At 35.8% G+C, this 17,138-nt stretch overlaps 1 protein-coding gene across 2 annotated transcripts in view; it reads left to right on the top strand.

Annotated features, from left to right (window-relative positions):
• The window catches only part of UNC5A (unc-5 netrin receptor A), a 211,583-nt gene that overhangs the window by 137,580 nt on the left and 56,865 nt on the right, over positions 1-17,138 (top strand). For both annotated transcript variants that reach the window (XM_072401038.1, XM_072401037.1), the window contains exon 3: positions 4,610-4,753. In XM_072401038.1, coding sequence (XP_072257139.1) covers positions 4,610-4,753 — 144 coding nt within the window. The remainder of the gene's footprint in view (positions 1-4,609; positions 4,754-17,138) is intronic.

Below are 17,138 nucleotides of genomic sequence, written 5' to 3'. Positions count from 1 at the left end.
CGCAGCGGGCCAACCGGACAGAGCTGCGAACCACGTCCCCTGTCCAAATCCCTGGCTCAGGGAAGTGGGCAGGCTGTGTTTCACGACACAACCCGCCCACTCTCATATCACAGGCTCAGATCGGAGATGGCAGAGTGGGTGGGGCTATGGCATTATGACCTCACTATGGGGAGGTTCCTCCCCTTTGATTGACAACCGATTCCCCGCGCAAAGGTTGGTGAGCGCTGATCTAAGGAGTTTAAATCAAGACTCCCTGACTGGGATGGCTGGGTTATCACAGCTTTTTTGGTGAATTTAACCATGCCAGTATTTTGTGCTGTTATTTATTCTTCGTGTGGATAAGTGGGTTTTTAGTTATCATTTAAAATAGTATTGTTATGTTAATAAAGGTACTCTTCCCTTGTCCACCTGACTGTGTCTTTATTAGGTAAGCCTAGCTATATTATGCTTTATTCATATTTTCTCAGCAGTCAAGTAACTTTTGTTTATTTCAAATATCCAATCATAGGCAAGAGAAGTTTTAATGTTTTTAAAATTTTCTTTCTGTATGATTGGATTTTGTGTTCTTTTGACTTTTATTCACTTTCTAGTTAATCAGAGCCCTGCGTTTTTCCCTGTCTGCAACACCTAATGCTAACATTCCTTTGACTGGGCAAATTTCCAAAATTTTGCTTCTCCATTCTACTTTGAACATTATAAATCTTTGGAATTTTGTCTGCCTTTCAACGATAATATAGGATAATGAATTAAAGTTCCAACTTTGTACCGCTATACCCACAAATAATCCAAGGAAATCATCAGAGCAAAAAACAAGATTTGAAAACAGCATGTGACAGAGGAAGAAGCAAAAAACACACCCACATTGCACAGCTATGGTAACTCAGTCATGGAGAATATTCTACAAAAATAGGAGTATAGGAACAAATATTATTCCAGGAAAAAGTCTGGACACCTCATCTTTTTTTTTCTTTAAAAAAATCATTTTCTGTGTTCATTGCTTATAAGAGGTTTTTATTACAGATAGTCTAAGAAGAACTCCAAATCACTTTAAAAATAGAGAAACTGAAATTCTCATCGAACAATCAGTTTTTTTGATGAGCTAATCCATTTTCAATTCAAACGAATCAGCAACTTGCAAACTTTTGATTTTCCTGAATATATACATACAGATTCGCCCAGTCTGCCGGGAATGATACAGTTCACAAATCACAATTGCCTGGGTTCCTGAATGGTGTGAGTCTCTGTTATAAAAATCAGAAGTAGATATGGCTTATGATGAGGGGGCAATATGGCAGGGTTACGAAATTCACTGAGCATTCTTAGCTTTTTTTCCTCATCAAAAACAATGTGTAATGTTGATTTCAATTGGCTACTAACCATTAGCATGTGTCGGTTAACTTGACACATGCAAAACCTCTATGACTAGTTTGCGAACAACAATCATTTTATACATATTTGGAAGTTAATAAACTTTTCATTTGGCACATAGTTTTAAATAAAAACCACCTCTGATTTTATTTTACACCAATAATATATATACATTAATAATAAAATACATTTTATACAAAGTTTGTTTTCTGTGTTTTAATGAAGGAATTATTACATTTAATATTGCAAATCTATCAGTCTGATATGTAAACTAATAACGCTGAACACTATGTAGAAAACCTTCATATGGACCTTTAAAAGTCACAGTAACATTTTCACTATGCTGTACATGTCTGTGAAAGGACAAGAGCTGTTAGAGGTACTCCACAGGTTCACCCACTCTGGATTCCCTGCAGATGAATGGCTAGAAGCAGAGATGAATTAAGGCAGGGCCCTGGCATCTTAGCCCCCCTTTCCTGAGGCTTTTAATTCAGAGTAATAAACCTTGCAGCAGCTACAAGAGAATAATCTCTGTGGGCCTTGTCTACACTGTATGGTCCAATAGGACACCAACTGCCTTCAAGTCTATCCTCCCTTGTGAAGTGACAAAGGAGGAACACTGGGTCTGTTTAATGAAAGCTCTCTAAGGCTGGACAGGATACACTTTCATCAGTGAAGCTGGGTGATCCAACAAACCTGGAATGGATTTCCTTAAAGTAATTTGCCGTTTGTTAGCAGATCTATTCCAGATTTGCCGGATCACCCAGCTTCACTGATGAAAGTGTATCCTGAAGCCTTGGGGAGCTTTTATAAATCAGGCCCAATAACTCTAACCAACTCCACTATTTCTATTGTTTACTGCAGAAGCATCATGGTTTGCAGAAAAACAACATTGACTGATATACATTGACAGTGATATGAAAGAAATATACAAAGTACACCAAGATTCAAGTAATAATACACATGCCACATGTACATGTTTCCATTTTGACTATAAATAGAAAGCAGTGCAGATAAACACTTCATCATGAAGCAGGCAAGCAGAAGACATTAATTTTTGTCAACTGAGCATCCAGCTTGCATGGAAACATTATTTCAAAAGTGAAATAGCGAACACCTGATCATGAGAGGAATCCATTAGTCATTATCAGCCATGGCTAAAACCTGTTGCACAAGATGTCTCTTAATATCTCTCAGTTAACCTAGAGGACACTTTTAGGTGTATTTAAAAGCGTTCCAGGGTACATCTCCAACACAACCACACCATGAAGTATCACTATAACACCACACGGAATGTGCAGCTTCCAAAATAATTTGCAGTCTATGACAGTTTGTTCTACTATGCCAAGTGAGACAACTTTTCTCATGACTCTCCTTTTTGCAAATGGCTGCACTGTACTTTACCCCGAGACTCCTCACCTGACCTCCTACCCATCTTGATTATGATCACCTAATAAAATAATCTTTTCTACTCTCCCAGTTCTTTTTCTTAACCCTTTTATAGCCTAGACTACTTTCTTTCATTATGAAATCCATTTCCCCAACTTCATTATGTCTCCAAATCACGTTCAGCTGTTGTAAATGACAGAATCTTACAACAATAAAAGTGTTAATGATGTGTATGTCTGTATTATGACAATTATATACTACACTGGTCAGAATATGCTACGTTGATGAATAAATCATATGTACTACTTCCAATTACGGGTTATTGTACCTTTTTGTTTACAAGTTTGTATGGTAAAGATAATACATTTTAGAATGAACCCTTCTTACTTTTCTTTAAAAAAAAAAGTTCACAGGATGTGTCTGAGCTGCAAAAATGGCAAACTGTGCGGAGACCTAGTCTACAATGCAATGCAAGATCAAAGTATATTTATTCAATTAAGATTTTGTAGGTTATACTTTTCCACACTATACTTTAAATTCATGAGATTTATTTTATTTATGCTGCTCCTAGTGTAATCCTCTTCTCTCTATTTTCATGTTTACCTTCCAAGAAATAAGTTGGTGTAGATCTAATGCTTCTTATAGTAGAGTAAACCTCACCTGCCACCACCAATTCCTTTTAAAAGTTTTCTTTAGATTTGGATTTAAAAACTACAGTAAATACAAGAGAATAATTGTGTGCAAATGTATGCATGTGTTCTTCAAATTTGTTTTCCATCATATTACAAAAGGCATCACATATGTGTCAGAACTAACTGTGTCTGTCCCCATGGCAACTAGCCAGTCCACCTTTTTTTAATATTCAGAGCTACACTAAAAGCATTGCTTTTGACTACATTCTTCTTTCAGACTAAGAAGTGGAAAGGCCCAATTTTTTTCATCTGCCATCTTGAAACAGCATTTTCCATCATGACCCTTTTCATAAAAGAGCCTACTTCTCAGGAGTACATGTAACATGGTACGCTTGCCTTTATGTTTGCTTTACATTTTAGTAATAGTGGCTGTGCCAGTTCGAGCTGAAAGCAAACTGATGTTTGGCGTGCCAATGGCCTGCTGCATGCCCTAATAGGCGTAGAGCTGCTCATGCAATGTAATATTAAGCAATGAGCCCCTGATTACCACCAGCCAATGGAAGTACCGTCTACTGCGTACTTCAATAAAGAGTTCACTGCTAATCTTGACATTGGCTACATGTGGCTTAGGTATATGATCAGTTGGCCTTTGTTTTAACCTTTGCAATAGTACCCAAAAGCTTTGATCATTGGGTTTTGCAGTAAACTAAAATATTACATTTCAAAACACTCTTATAGTGAATTGTCATGTTTATTTACATCATGGTGACCCTACTTCAAGCCTGTGATGTTGATTTTCTTTAGCATTCAATTGGAGAGATTTTGCCTAACTTCATATCAACAAAAATGGTGGAGAGAAGATCTTTCCAAAAGGGAACCCTTAAGTCTCTGAATTGGAAGATTTCCTCTCTACTGCTGTTTCAGTGACAATTTTTTTCTTGCTTTTAACCGCAATGACAACTAACACCAAAGAGAGAGGTTGTTTCGTCACTGGTAGAAACATAGACAGCAGTAACAATCAAATGTTCAAATAAAACATATTTAGATGCACTTTTTTTGGCAAATCAGGGAAAGGAGCAATCATTATGTATATTCATGGATATCTAACAGCAACCACTATATAAATAAACTCATAATTCATCTAAAATCCAAAAGATTTCTGTGAATTATTGTAACTTTATTATTAATAATACTCACTGACATTCACATTATCTTCATAGGACTGCCGGTCATGGAAGTAAGGATTGAAATCTCAAGGCAGCAGGTGGAGAAGATATTTGGACTAGAGGAATACTGGTGTCATTGTGTGGCCTGGAGCTCCTCTGGTACCTCAAAAAGTCAGAAGGCATTTATTCGGATTGCATGTAAGTATACACACCTTTAAAATGATTTGCATATGTTACTGTATATTGTCCTGGCTACAAACTATTCATTATTCTTAGTTATATTTGTAAAGTTTCTCTGCATTTACCATATTTACATACGTACACCATGTTGGTCCTACTTTTTCTAACTAGTCTTTTAAACATCACATTTGTTGATGACAACAATTGTCACAAGAGGCATTTACCACCTGATCGTCATTACAGCTGATGTACTCCCCCTCACTTATCCACAGACTGTGTCCATGGTTCACTTTTAGACTATGATGCCCAGTAATCCCCACCCTGTTTGCCCACCCCTAGCTCCCCAACCCCTCCTGTATTATTTTGTTCTTACTATGGTTCTTACTGGACTTACAATTGCTTTATTTTCATATTGTTCTTTCTTATGACTGTACTGTTGGAATTTACCTTTGAAATGCAAATAAAAATAGATTTACCCATAAGCATCACATTGACGTCATCAAATAATTGTTCATTGGATAATTGGTTGACATTGTAAAAAGTATGAGGATCTCTGATGATTCTGAGGTGCCACAAGGGATTGAACTTGGCGGATTCATTTGGGCAATTATCATTCGTCTTCAGAAATGTGTACAGATGATGCTAGACAGTGAACGATTGTGCACATAACCGATATTCACAGTTGGTAGTCAGTTGACATACAATGTCTTCACTATCATATCTGTCAGCAGTGATATTGTTCATTGGGAATTGTTAGTTCATAAAGACTTCTATATAGTGCTGTGCATAGTGTTAGTGTCCTCTCATGTACTCCCCTATCATGAATCTTCACTTTGCTGTGTTTGTCTTATGTCATTTCAAATTATGCTGCTTGCACTGGGTGATGTCCGTACAAAAGGGAATAATATATGGTATGTATTCCTAATGCCTACTGGCACCAAATGCTCTTTAACACCAGACCTGCAAAAACTGTATACAGCCTAATGGCTTGATACACAGGAGCTCTGGGCAAAATGTAACCTTCTCTTTGTGCTGTGTCACATTCAAATAAACACAAACTACAGCTTCCATTTGTGTGGACAATGCAGTTGTCTTAGTGAGAACTGAAATTAGGGAGATGATCTAGGGCTAGTTACATATACGTTGTTGAACTTTTAAAAAATGTGTCATCCTGGTTCTGATACCTTGAAATGTGCAGGTTTCATCATCGCAGGACTTATTTAATGTCATATCTGTGCATTATGAGCTACATGGTGTCAAAACGACATAGGATGATACTTGAAATTGTTTTGTATATTATTAACAAAGTATTTGTTATATATTTGTTATATATTTATAAAATGTAACATTACATTAATGTAACAAGGGGCAGCATGGTGGCTCAGTGGTTAGCACTCTGACCTTTGCAGCGCTAGGTCCCAGGTTTGAATCTCAGTCAGGACACTGTTTGGATTTTTCAGGTTCTCCCCATGTTTGCCTGAGTTTCCTCCCACATTTGAAAATCATGTAGTTAGGTTAATTAGTTTCCACCCAAAATTGTCCTTAGACTGTGTTAATGACATATGACTATGGTAGAGACATTAGATTGTGAGCCCCTTTGAGGGACATTAAAGTAATTTAGAAAGACAAAAGCATTTAGCTGAACCAGCCAAAGTCAAACAAGTTAATGCAAAAAGGCCAAAGTGAGAAATCATAAGTGGGGAGTCAACAAATAAAACTTGCAATGTCTGTATTTTCTGTCAATTGTCAATTAGTGACTTCATAATGTTAAAAAAGGTCAAAAGTTGACCTGAATTTCCAAACACATCACTTTTAAACTGTCTAGAATGATGTTTTATCTTGCACAGTGGGATTTCACCTTGGAATGGCTGGAAATTTCAACTAAATTATTACTGATGTGGCCATCTTTTCACAGCTTCCAAAATAATGTCTACAAAGTCTAAAAGCATCCCGTCCCTCAAAGTTTTCACCCTCCGGCTTGTTCCAATACTATAAATTCCAATACTTATATATTATATTACACCTATAGATATTTACCGATACATTTAAAGGTACAGTACTAAGGTTTCTGGAACATACCCAGGTTTTATATTAATGCAGTGACAGCCTGATCCAGCAGATACCGTGTTTCCCCGAAAATAAGACACCCCCCGAAAGTAAGCCCTAGCAGGATTTTTGGCTGTTTTCGAGCAAGCTCGAAATATAAGCCCTACCTCTAAAGTAAGCCCTAGCTTAATACCTTAGAATATATTCAGCACATACTGTACATAGTGGTGGGGGAGGAAGTAAAGGACATCACAGACTGTCACACTAGTGCAGGACTGTCACAACATCACTACATTACGTACCGGTATTCCAGGCTCACACAACCCATCACTTCTCCAGGTGCAAAGCTGATGATTGTAGAGAGAGATGTGAAGGGAGGGCAGACTGAGCCTGTCACATCTCTCCTTCTCCGTTACCGGTAATACGGCGCTGCACAAATGATCGTGGTGGGGGGAGGAGAAAAGGGAGGACGCTGAGGATGCCACAGGCAGTGCAGAACTGATCGTGGTGGGGGGAGTGAAGGGAGAACAGTGTGGATAAGGCTGTCCCATCTCTCTTCCAGAGCACCACCGATACAGTGATCACGGTGGTTCAGAACTGATTGGTGAGGGGGGGGGTTCCCCCTTGATGTTCCAGAATGTGATAACATTTGAAATAAATGTTAATTTTTTTGTTAAAGAATAAATGCGGTTTGTTGTTCTTCTCAAAATATAAGCCCTAGCTGAAAATAAGCCCTAGGGCATTTCTTGGAGAAAAAGTTAATATAAGACAGTGTCTTATTTTCGGGGAAACACGGTAGATGCAAAGTAATAAAATGTTGGATACTTCCCCTTCCCCTCACACACAGACTTTGCTGGTTGCTCTCAGCAGCTCTGATCCCTATAACAGCCAGATAAGCTGCTGTTACTGAAGTTAAAGCTTTCATCACTCAGACACATAAACCAAGCCATATGTTGCTATGATGTACAGAAAGATCAGATTTAGATTTTTGCTTACAGTGGAAATATAGTATTTGCTGTGTTTTTATTTTCTGATAGAATGATCACCACTTACAAAACCAAATTTGCAATATTTAAAATTATTTCTGTGAGTATATCAATTTATGTCATTCCCCATATGTGTTACAAGGTGTTTTTTTATGTAATCACATGAACCAGATGTTATCCAACTAAAATAAAACCATTTTCTGTATTTGTGCTGCATGTAAATTAATAGCATGTCACTGTATAGCATATTAATAATGTATATGCATTGGTATGAAGCTATACTGATGAAATCATAACATACCACACAATGATAAATGATAGTGCTTTATACACTAGAACAATAACTGGTATTGCTGGTGCTGTATACATAAAAAGCCATCCTACCCATGTAAAGAGAAGTCAGTGAAGCTTCTGGGCTGATCATTCTAGCTCTGTTCATGTTCATATTGTTGACATGCCCTTTAATCCTCTTCTTTGGTGTACACTGTTGTTAGTAGGTTTTGAAGCACTGATCACAATCTCTGCATCTCAAACCCGCTTTAAGGCAGGTTTTCCTCGCAGGATGTTGAATGGATCAATACTTTCCAGCATCTATTCTCTGACAATACTCCAAAAAAAGCATATATGCTGACTTTAAAAGGAAATTCATAGTTGGTGAATACATCAGTACACAGTAAACATGCACTTTATTCACCCATGTCCACTTAATACTTTTCAAGTACAATAAACTCTACTCACCCATGTCTAATTACCTTTCAGTTCCATTTTCCCATCTTAAATTTGCACAAATCAAATAAAGCTATATTGTTGAACAGGTTCACTATGTAAATTGTATAAAGAAATACCCCAGGTTGTTAGTAACTATGTTATATTGAAGTTATATGAAACAGTCCAGTCACATACAAAATATTATAATTACATATGCTTTATCTGTAGTTTTTGAAATAAAACTTCTGACAATAATGAGACCAAAACCCCAGAGAACTAATTTTGAAAGGACTTTAAATGAACTAGTTGTAAATTATTTCATATATGTATTCCTAAAATTGTTGTTTTGGCTACTTTGGTTGTAATGTTTGGCAGATATGATGTAAGTATATGACAACATGTGTTTTACAATATGTAAAATGGTGAGGTATGTACTTAAAGTAACCTTTTGTTGTTATAGTCAAAACATGATACCAGTCTCATCAGTTCTAAGGGAGCTTATGTTTGAATAGTGTTGGATTGTACTATCGACGTTCTTGTTATGATAAGCATGTCTCTGAATTGTTAGTGACAGTAAATTATGCTTTTTAAGAATTATAGAATTATCTTATAGAATAATTATGTAATATATTTTACAATTAGTGTCTATTAGGACTTTTAAAATTTAAATTTCCCTGTGTTTTGTGAGGAAATGGTAGATATGGTGCTAGAATACACTGCCCCGGTTTATCAATACCAAATGAGAATAAAAACATGTTTTGCTATACAAAAACCATTACAGGCAATATTGCCAAACATAGTAGAAATCAGGTGGCTAGGTTACCCAAAGATACATTACAGGCCTCCGATTATCTAACAATGAATCCTTAACTGTGAAATAAATAATCTGACCTGCTAGATGTATAACGTCAAATAATAATGATAGAAAACAAATGCATAGTGCTGCTATTAGGACTTTATAGAGTTATTGTGACTTTCATAGCAGGTTTGCCATTTATTCCAATGTCTGATACCTGTCATAAAGCGAGTGTAGGTGATTCTAGGTCGTCCGGTAATGTAATTGAAGAACTGCCAGTGTAGCATTGCTCTAAGGAGGAAGTGGCCAGCCATAAAAATTAGCAGACACAACTTCTCTGTCATGTACAAACTATAGAACAATCCTGGCTGCGGGCAACTAATATTGATGACGCTCCCCAAGCCACCTGAGGTCTTTTTTTCAGGACATTATCAGCAAGCGTTCTGACAGCGATTTATGAAACTATCCAATTAAAAATATTTAAGTGCAAATTATCACACTATTATAACATCAATTATCAAAACACTTAAAAGCAAATTAACGTGCACTAATGTCATTAACTGCTAAAAAAAAAAATACATTAAGTCAATCTTATGGGCTGCAAAAATTGGAAACAACTAGCTGTATAGGACCGTGACTCTAATAACTCGCTTATCTTTGGCTTTGTCATTGTGTTACAAATTGCTTTAGAAATTGTATGCTTATCACAACCTTTTTTCATAAAAGGTCACTGTATCTACAATGCATTTAACATCAATACTGTGAAGTACTGGCCAGTTATTTATTTAATTATTTTAATAGCACTACTACTTTGAATAAAAGAAAAATTGCCTTGTAAAGTTTTAGGCTAGGAAATGTAATGCTTAATGTGATTGAGGGTGATATTAAGGCCATTGTAAATCATATTTAATCCTTTGCAGTCCGCTTGGCCCACATACTCTGTATTATGCAGGGAGGGGGGATATACAGTGATTCCCATGAGGCATTTCTCAGGTCACATAAACTCAAATGAAGGAGAAGATGCAGGGATGCATCAAATGCATTCATTTTGTGCAGGCTGCCATGAAGAATTAAGATGAATGTATCATTTTGTAAAATAATTAATTGTCCATTTTATTGGTCATTTAGATGTTAAAGGGATTTGCTCATATACATTATGAATGTCTGACATATCTATTGTGTTTCTATTTTTTTGGCCTATACTATGGCTATAAAGCCAAACCTCTATGGTGATTACAAGGTCTTCCTGTTCTTGTAACAAATGCAGCAGACTTAAATCAACAGTTTTTTATGTGCAGACTGTTTTTTTAGGTGCTTTGCTGAATATTTTTAAAATATTTCATTGGTGGTCAATTGTCTGCGGAGGCAATGGTACACACTATACTCAGTACCAGCTGACAGGTCTTTAGTAACCTAAAATGTTGGTTTCTTTGGGTTTTTTTTTGGAAGAGATATTCTGACTTTTTACTTGGGATCACATAACTAGTTGATTAAAAGTACACACATTCATTCAAACACATCATGTTACTAATGGAGCTTGAACTCAGGGCCCTAGTGCCCTCAATACGCTATATACTGAGCAACTTCTTTGAACTACCAGTACAGTCAGTATGTCAGTACAATTTTAGTACAACTTTAAAGATCTCACATTGAACTCAAGCTATTTTGTTACCTTTTCTTTCATCTCCCCAAGGAGGGAACCTGAGTCAAATGAATACAATTCTGTGCCTAAATTATATAATATTTTTGTCATATAAACCAACCTACACTAAACATGTTTAGCTGCTGTTAGATAATACCATGTGTACCAGTTATTATTTTGTAGCCGTGTGTTTAAAACAGCTGGACTAGAAATCCAAGTCTATATGTACTATACATAAGTCTGCCCATACAGTACACAAGTGGCTAAAAAACATTGGGAATGTGCAGTAGTTTCTATGCAACTGTGTGTTTTTCTTGATTGTCTGTTTTTTAAGGACTGGCCAGCTAATTTGTTTTGCTGATGATTGATGACACACTTATTAACAGTCTCATGCTACAAAGTTTCTCTGATGTGAAAGCATTGTGAAGTTCTGCAGCGAGTGGCATCACATTCATCAAAAGAACATTTCTAGTGTAGAGATTTCTACTTAACCCACAGGGAACTATCCTGATCCGTGCCTGCAATAAGGACTAACATTAGAAACAAGAGTGTCTCAGCCATAAAGAACAAATAAAAACAAATTCAAATATACAGCGTTGAACAAAGGCTGACTGGCCTTGCAGTTAAAAGAACAAGAGGCTGTTACAGATTTTTACTTTTTAAAAGAAGGTTGACTGAAAGAAAAATCGTCCAATGGTATGTTTTTCCTAATGACGGTAGATCACAGGTTGTTTGTTAGGTGCAGACATATTTCTTTAAAGTCCATGCTTCTTCTCTTTCTTTTGGATTGTCAACATTTCTCAGGCAGGGAGCCTAATTCCAATATGACTTTTGGCAACAAGTCTTGTAAAAAAAACTTAAAAACTTTTGTAAAAGCAAGGTAATTATGAGAAATCATTTAATAAAGAGTGTGCAATTCTTGCTCAAGTTAATCCTATATAAAATGTAGCCATATATGCCTTATATAAAGAAGTCACTGGATAGTTATGACCCACCAGCTAGGAGCTGCCACCTTGGAATATTAGAAGGTTTTAGAAGTGGCAATGTAGTTTAATTGACATCTCTTGCTTATTAGGTCACTTTAATTGAATACACTTTTTTTTCCTTGAAGAATGAAGCACAGCGCTCAGCAAGGAACAAGTTTTATGACTGGAAGGGCTGGACAGTTCAGGAAAGTAAAGTTGATTGCAGGTCTTAGAGATATATATATATATATATATATATCTTTCTGATTTAAACTGCAGTTGCAATTGAAGTTTTTTCCCACTTCTCCTGAAAGAATCTAGTTTAATATGCTACCCTCTAGCTCCTTACTTACCACTGTACCAGTGTCATATCCTGCAGCCTTTTCTTATTAGAAATGCTCTTTGATGCCACCTGCAAACCTAAACTTGTAGATTTTTATGGGGCAGATTTAGCATCCAGAACAGGCCCATATACAACGAGTGCCTAAATGCAGATGGCACCAAAGAAAATTCCTGCAAAACAGAAGAAACAGTAGAGCTTGTACAGTTGTCCTTTAAGGTTTTTTCTTATAACATTCTTTATTGAAGGTTTTAACAGCATACAAATAATGGTATATACATTAAAAAATGGATCTGTATAGGTGGATGTCATTTTTCTCCATACAATTTTTGTAATTTACGTGTACATTTTCTGCACTTGGTATCATTTTAAAAAGATCTGACAATTCAAACAAACAATTTTTAATAGATAAAATTCATGCTGTTTATGAAAGAATCTTTCGTATGAAAGCTTGGCTAGTGCTGTCTTATGTCTGTGGGTAGCTTTCAGTAGAAGCGATAAAAACAAATCTGTGTCTCTTTTATAATAATAGCATGGCGGTTTGTGTGGTTTTACTGACTGATCTTGTTATTTCAGAAAAAAACTCTTCTTGTTCTTTTTTCTAAAATACAAATTAGCTGGTGGTGGTGTTGAGTGCTGACTAGCCTTGTGCTATGGAAAGTCAGTATTTTCATATTTTTAAGATGTATGAAAAGACAATGCATAGGATTTGTATGGCAATTAAATGGTAAAACACAACCTCACTGACATTTTTTAAAGGTGATTTTATTGAAAATGCATGTAGGATCAGAAATCAGAAAATTTCCTCAGTATGAGTATGATGCTGCACTGTAATATTAAATATACATACATACACTGCTGCCATGTTGAACGTAGTCTGCAGACAGAGTGGCGTGGAGAGCTATATGCAGCTTCTGGACACCTGATTACAGGTTGCTCTCCCTGCAAACACCTTGATTACCTCTTCAATGGATGAATTTAATGAATTCTACTTACTCATAAGTATCCTAAAGGCAAACGTGGATGTGGTTCTTTTGGCCGAACAATAGTTCTCTTTATTAAAAGCATAATAATACTAAAATGAACTGTATCTTTAACATAACATATATACACATGCGTTGAGTATGCTTTTAAAATTTACACATGCTGCAGGTTCATATGTTGAAGCAAACAAGCATGTTTTGGTTGAGTTTAACCATCAAATCAAGCTTGAAGGTTTTCTATGTCATTTGATAGGTCTGGGAGCTGACAACATACTACATGGAAACTTGTTGTAGTGAGATTATCTGATTCAAATTTTCAGGCCACGTTGAATACTGATTGGTGCTGCAACTTGAAAACATTAATTGGCTCCGTTTTAAGTCTGTGTGATTTGCATGAAATATTCATAAAAGTTACATTTGTAAAATATCTTCTTCATCTTATTGCCAATCTTTAGTGCTTACACGTAGAATTCGTTATTATTTCCTATTGGCTGAATGGGGCGCAAACAGGTATAGTATATGAACAAGTATATGAACCTGTTGTTTTTTGCCTCGATAAAGTGAATGCCTGGTTCAGTGCAAACAAAATCCATAGACAATCAGTTTTTTTCCTTACCAACAAGCTGTCGCAATGTGGTGAAAAAAGTCTTGCCTGCTGCAATTAGTGTCCACATTTTGCAGCGCAGTCAGAATGGTAAAAAAATGAACTTTGTGTCACTTCTGGTTTACCACAGCAGGTCCTAATATATAATAAATGACAAAGGTCCAAATAAAGGAACCACCACTATAGTGCTGAGAAAGCCTAAGGCTCAGTAAAATACTGGATATGCGATTTTTCAGAATGCGTTACAGTGCACTATGAACATATTACCTTGTTGAGTGCATTTTTTATGGAGGCACCAGGTTACTTTACGTTGCCTTAATACCAAAGCAGCATGTGATAATGGAGAATGCTGAACTTTTTTGAATAGAAAGCTTTTACAGTGCTTCCAAACAACACAAGGTTGATTGAAGCGGACAAAAAGCAGTGGAGACTGGACTGAAAAAACCTTGGACAATTCTCTTAAAGGTAAATTCCTTACTCTGACTGGTAATTTTTGTATTTTAGCTTCAGCAACTGAATTTATCTCTATAGATTTCTGCAAACAACAGGCTAGTGACACCTAAAAAGCACAGAAACAGAACCAAACATCTCACCTACTGGTTAGCAATAATAATACAAGATATTAAAACATATCTAAAGCCAAAATGTTTCTTTTTCATTTTGGTTAAAGAAGCCTTAAAACCAAAAACTTTTTTTTTGCCATCTGTGAATTAGGAAAGATTTTTTCAATTCCTGTCCCATAGATTTCACAGGAATAAAGGAGATATTTTTCTTAAATAATATCTTTCTGCCACGTTAACAAGTTTCCCCTTTGGAAGATTGTCCCTCCATTAATTCTCTGATGGTAGTAACTACAAATGTTCTGCTTACCTTATTTTCATTCACAGTAATTAGAACAATTGGAAAGAGTAAATCCTCCTAAAGGGGACACCTTACCTTGACAGAGATATGTATATATATATATATATATATACCACTATACACTCCCTATAAATATTTAGCTTTAGCCATTGGATATATTGAGATGAATGTTATCTGTCAAGATGAAAAATGAATTAAAGCCTCAAACACATTCTAAATTATTGTCTTCCTAGATGATAATCTGTGAACATTTCCAAGTAAAAATCTAGTGTTAATACATCTGTCCCCAATGTCATTTAGGAATGTGCTGCACTGAGTCACTAATGACCGACAGCTAATGACTGCTATTGATTCCTCATGGGGAAGACGCAGTGGGGTGCTTCCCAGTTGACCCCCTCCCCTCCTTTATCCATGGAAGAGAACAACCATGCCTGTACAGTGCTTGTTCATTCTGCTGTCACTGGAACTCATGCCTAACAATAATTTCCAGTGGCAATTAATGATTATGTGTACATAGCGTAGGTTTATGATCTGATATTGTCTTAACCTTTTGTTCTGTTCACTTACATTTCAGTCCCTCAGTGATAGCTTAGCATTTTTCAATGTAAACAGTTTATTTGCCTGAACTAGCAATACAGAGTACCCTTGTGATGTGATACACTTGTGCATGTATTAGCAAAGCCTAGATGACCTCTGGGAAGAATAAGCAACATAGCTGTGACACACAACAACACCTTCCGGCTGGCTCTTTATGTGCAAGTTCACAATACCATCTAAGCAAGTGCCTGACAGTTTATGCATCAATAAATTCTGAGAAGTACCTCCTTGTATATGGAGTATATCTGAAGGTCACTTAGAGAAAAAAATACACCTATATATCTTTTATACCTATAGTACTTCTATGCATTATGCATTATTCATGTAGTGACTTTTTTGAGAATTTCTTTATACTGTGATTGCAATATTTTATTATGCTTTGAGCACAAATAGACATTTGTCACATTTTATTAAGTCTCAGTCCCAGCACAGTTTTCTTTTATTTAATGCTGTGTTTTATTTTGTCTTTGCTTACAGGTTAGTTGTCACTGAATGTTGTATGTGCTTATTATTTTTGTTTATTATACTTTATCCATTGGCTGCGCCTCCTGTATTAAAACCCTGTTTGCTACTTAACTGTGAAGAAAAGATTAGTGCATAAAAGAAAAAGAAGGTTATGTATGGAACTTGGCAGGTTCATAGTCATTTTGTAAAATTTGAGAATGTTTCCTTTAGTGGTTTATAAGACTGAATAATATCTTAGAAAAGGCTGTTTCTGACATAATCCAAGCTTTGTGTGTTTGGATAACTTAATAAAATGCCCAAATGAAATATATGCAAAATTGGCAGGGTGATAAAAGCCGATTCAAACATAAGCTGTTGTTTAATGTTATCTGCATGGCTTTTTGTTGTAACTGTTCTTGTGAATGATTGTCGTGTGCAGTAGTTAAGCCTCTGCGTATGTAACACATTATATGCCATTGGCCACAGTCAATGCCACAGTTTGATTTATATTCTAAAGTAATTTCTTAGGCGTTGTGCTATTTTATATCTAAAAAGGCTTCCTACTATGATACCCAATAGGCAATTAGCAGCATTTGATTTTGAATTGGGGAGATAAAAAAGAAAGTGCAACTAATGTAATATATTTATGGCTAACTGTAAAACTAAGCCTAAATGGCTATTATTTGTTTTTTTGTTTTTGTTTTTTTTTTCTAGCCTGGCTCACAATAGATGCTAAATGTGCAACTTGTATTTTCCAAAACGCATGTGCATTACCATGATGTCAGCCCAGTGAGAAATGATAAGGACTCCTTTGTTCGCTTTTTTCCCGATCACTAATTTACTAACTGCCAGATTTATAAAATGTGACCAATTTTTTTGGCGGCCATCGGTGCTTGTAAATACCGTAAATTTTCATCTAGACACTTCATAGTTCTATTGACTTCCAATCCAGGTGATCAGCAGACTTAAACTGACATTGTGAGCACAATATTACATTTGAAAACTTTCAATTGTTGGCAAAACTAGTAATTAGGGTGTTTAAAACAAAATGCTATTGTGGGCTTTACTGTTTCCAATTTTGAAAGTTCTGGTGAATTACGAAGTGGCTGATTTCCACTTTCTAAATATTGTGATCACAGCTTTTCAACATAGTGGCAGTCTTCTAAAAGTGCTGATATTGCTGAAAAGTGACCTTTTTACTTGATATCAATTATTTAGCATATATTTATCTATTTATTCTATGCCAAATGTCCTAATTTTTTCTATGCTAATTGTATATACTTATCACTTTGATTTGGGTATGCATTTAATTCTTAACTGACATCAGGAACTTCAGAAAAATCAGAAGTACTCTATACTCATCACAATTCAATTTGATTAAAAAAAAATACATTTTACAACCATGTTATCAATAATATATTCAATCTAATA

Source organism: Pyxicephalus adspersus, chromosome 2 (genome assembly GCF_032062135.1).
Source record: "Pyxicephalus adspersus chromosome 2, UCB_Pads_2.0, whole genome shotgun sequence".
Taxonomy (NCBI): Eukaryota; Metazoa; Chordata; class Amphibia; order Anura; family Pyxicephalidae; genus Pyxicephalus; species Pyxicephalus adspersus.
Note: the sequence above shows the minus strand (reverse complement) of the source record. Positions and strands in the feature narration are given on the sequence as shown.